The sequence below is a fragment of the Perkinsus marinus genome, assembly GCF_000006405.1.
Source record: "Perkinsus marinus ATCC 50983 genomic scaffold scf_1104296935454, whole genome shotgun sequence".
NCBI classification, from domain to species: Eukaryota; Perkinsozoa; order Perkinsida; family Perkinsidae; genus Perkinsus; species Perkinsus marinus.
Genome location: NW_003214432.1, coordinates 1 through 3,238, shown reverse-complemented (window position 1 = coordinate 3,238; position 3,238 = coordinate 1). Strand labels below are relative to the sequence as shown.

Sequence of the window (3,238 nt, the reverse complement as noted above, 5' to 3'; positions counted from 1 at the left end):
TCACCAAGGTGATCCTAACTGTGGACTCAGTCATCATCTCAGTGTGCACGTGACACTTCTCGATACATTCGGTCAGTCTCAAAATCTCAGATGTTCCCTCAGGAGTCGACTCAGCCATATACGGGTTAGACTGTCACCCACACTTGCCGTTAGTGGCAATATGCGGCAACAGTGGCCTCCTACAGGTCTGGGAATACTGCGATAAAAGGATGACCTTAGGGAGAGTGTTTGAGAAACTTGTATGCGGCTGTTGTTACCCATCACTTGGTGGGCATCACCGCTCCCCCATGCAGGTACCGCGAGTCATAAAGTACAGTCCTGACGGTGAGCGTCTCTTTGTTGGATTCACCAACGGCCATTGCAAACTCCTCGACGCCTCCGACCTCTCTGAGGTAATCGCACTTAGTTAATAACAATACCGTGCAAACATACTATCGTCCTATGTCCTGGGCTATATTCTGATCGTAGGTGGTATTACTGAATTCGATTGTTATTACTGTTGTTGGCGTTGTTGTTGGCGTTGTTGTTGTTGTTGTTGTTGTTGTTGTTGTTGTTGTTGCTGTTGTTGTTGTTGTTGTTGTTGTTGTTGTTGTTGTTGTTGTTGCTGTTGTTGTTGTCGTTGTTGTTGTTGTTGTTGTTGTCGTCCGATGCCTACTTAAGGGTTAATCCTACTTCGTTTATACAGCTGCAGATTGCAGTACAACTTCAGCCCGTCCCGAGTTCAGTACGCGTGCTCCCCACTAATAGCTTAGTCATATCGAGCATTTCCTCTAAAACGCACGTCCTTGTGGAGACGAGCAACTCTGTCATGCAGTCATAAGCGTCTAATACGTATTGGAACATTTTTTAAGGTCGATCACTGAGAGATTTACTCCCTGGAACTCTTCGAACATCTTCCTGGTATGTCCATAGGTCTATGGTCTTAGTTCATAGGGCAGTCTTCGATCTGTCTCATGTGCCTATTGTGATTCGTGCTCCTCAGCTGGCCGCCTTCAGAGACTCCCACGAGTCTGTAGTCCATATCGCTTTCTCCCACGACTCAGCCTGTTGTGCCACGGCCCACTCGGACCAATGCGTCTACCTCTACAAACTCTCTATTGTACCGACTAATCCGACCGCCCCTCGTGAGTGGGTCTTTGGAGGTAACGAGGATCCGCGTGTCCCATATGGCAACTGGTCGAGTGTAGGCAAGCTCCGCTCTCATCATCGGCCGATAGCCACCCTTACATTCAGTGGGCCCGAGGTCGGACCTGAACCGAGACTCTTCTCCATCGGTCAAGACGGGCGGTAGGCGCCTGACCGGATTCCAGAATCGACACGAGTTCCCTCAGATTGGTCGAGTACAGTGTGAAGCACAGTTCGGAAGATAGAGGCTTGTTCATAACCAGTACGTGGACGATTTCTCAGGAGGTGGGTACAATAGAGGAACGGATGGGAATAGGCTGTATATAGCAGGCCCGGCCCCTAGGGGCTATGTGGTTCCCCTTCGGCGCTAGAGGGGATCATAGTAAGATCCTCGTCTCCGATGACCATTTCAAATTGAAGGTTTGGAATACCATTGATGGCAACTGCAGGTTGGCTGCAGCATACTGCATCTAGGGACAAGGTCCACCCTCTGGGCCCTTCAGATCGACTTCGCTGGCGCCGATATTAGGCGGACCCCTGGAGAGGATGGTGCCCCTGCCTAGACCTGATCGTAGTCATCGTGATGGGTGTGTTGGACCGGCAAGCGGCTTGTTAGGTCAGAAGTTGACTGACGAGATTGCCGAGGGCGATGGGGCTTCAGATTTGATGAACCCGGCCAATGACGAAGGGCAGTTCATAGTATTCACCAACACGGAGAGCGTGAGGTGGAGGGGTGCGTGGCCTGTGGTGAAGGAAGGATCAGGTACTTGGGATCATCCAGCTGCCTCTGGATGGTAACCCGCACAAGTACATGGGTATCATAGCCCACCCTGGAAAGGTGGCCGCTATGGCCGTCAGTTACGAGGTGACCCTCGAGGGTCGAGGGCTCAGGGGGCAAGTCGGTTGGTCTCAGGGTAAATACGTCTTCACTGTCGGTGGTGCTGACCTTACGCTCAATCAGTGGGCGGTGAACACCGAGTCTATGGCGACTGTGTCGAGTCTGGCCAAGGTGCTTCTCACTCAAGCACGATGGAGTCAACTAAGACGTGTCCTTGCAGGCGGCCGATTTTGATGGTATCGAGTCGTACATGTCGATGATCGAAGGAGGCAGGGAGGGGGAGCTCCTTAAAGACATGAAGCAGTTCTTCTACTATAGTCAACTGAGGAGCCAAGGTGACACGATGGTGTCAGCGTGGGGAGATATGCACATGGCCCACTACGACTATTAATCGAAATTTCGGGAAAATTTCGGGAAATTCTCATTGATTTCGAGACGACTTTACCCGACTTTGTGTGTAAATTCCTATAATTGAGGAATTTCCGAAGATCAGCTGAGCATATATTCCAGCACTATGGGGAATAGCAGGGCTTCCTTGAAGGTGAACAGACGATGCGGGCCAGAAAGCTGGATGGGATGATTCCGATTGCGGAAATACCCAACATGATGTGCGCATTAGGGTGAGGTCCCCGGTTCGATCCCTGCACCCTGCAAGTATCTAGTTCGCTCAGATTCTTCCCTAGTCAATTGGAGATCCAAAATATGACTGCTGAGGTTCGGTATTCGAGGTTCTTCGAAACTGGTCGGTATGTGGAGAAGATTACCTTTGAAGAATTCGTAAGTTGCACCATTTCGAAGCTCCTGCTGAAATTGCCATTCAACATGGGCATTGTCTCTATCACCAATGTCCAAAGGAACTGCATGAGTTCACTCAGAATGCTACATCCGTTCACGAAGTTCTCCGACTAGATGTTGATACCGGATTGCTTATTAGGTGAGGTTATACGTGAACCACAGACCGACCTTCAGCACTGAGGGAAGGGATGTCGTCGATGCTCTACTGGCGTTGATAAGGAAGGAAGAGACGGTGGGCTCCTTTAGCGCACTTGTATGATCACGCAAACGTGTCAGGGGATAGACAAGATCCCTCTAGATGTGCTCTTACAGAGGCTACTGAGGACCAATGCGCAAGGGGCCGAAATCGAGGCGAGCCCTTGTACTGTATCCGGTCTCTTCATACGATATTCAGGGCCCTCGGGAGATGATACAGATCCAGACGAACGGCTCACCTACGAGGAGTTCGACAGTGCTTGAAGTCCCTCGTGCATGACGAGA

At 50.6% G+C, this 3,238-nt stretch overlaps 2 protein-coding genes across 2 annotated transcripts; both read left to right on the top strand.

Moving 5' to 3' along the window:
* Positions 1-287: 287 nt before the first annotated feature.
* Positions 288-666, top strand: Pmar_PMAR021668 (conserved hypothetical protein; the record flags this gene model as incomplete). Its single annotated transcript, XM_002783908.1, has 2 exons — positions 288-392; positions 469-666. 2 exons carry the CDS (start codon positions 288-290, stop codon positions 664-666), a joined length of 303 nt encoding a protein of 100 aa, XP_002783954.1.
* Positions 667-916: 250 nt separating this feature from the next.
* Pmar_PMAR021667 (hypothetical protein) lies at positions 917-2,990 on the top strand (the record flags this gene model as incomplete). Its single annotated transcript, XM_002783907.1, has 12 exons — positions 917-1,142; positions 1,188-1,287; positions 1,332-1,410; positions 1,456-1,574; positions 1,629-1,696; positions 1,742-1,845; positions 1,889-1,990; positions 2,039-2,134; positions 2,184-2,298; positions 2,505-2,583; positions 2,635-2,740; positions 2,898-2,990. Coding segments are annotated over 12 exons (1,287 nt in total), but the record flags the coding sequence as incomplete, so codon positions are not given.
* Positions 2,991-3,238: the final 248 nt, after the last annotated feature.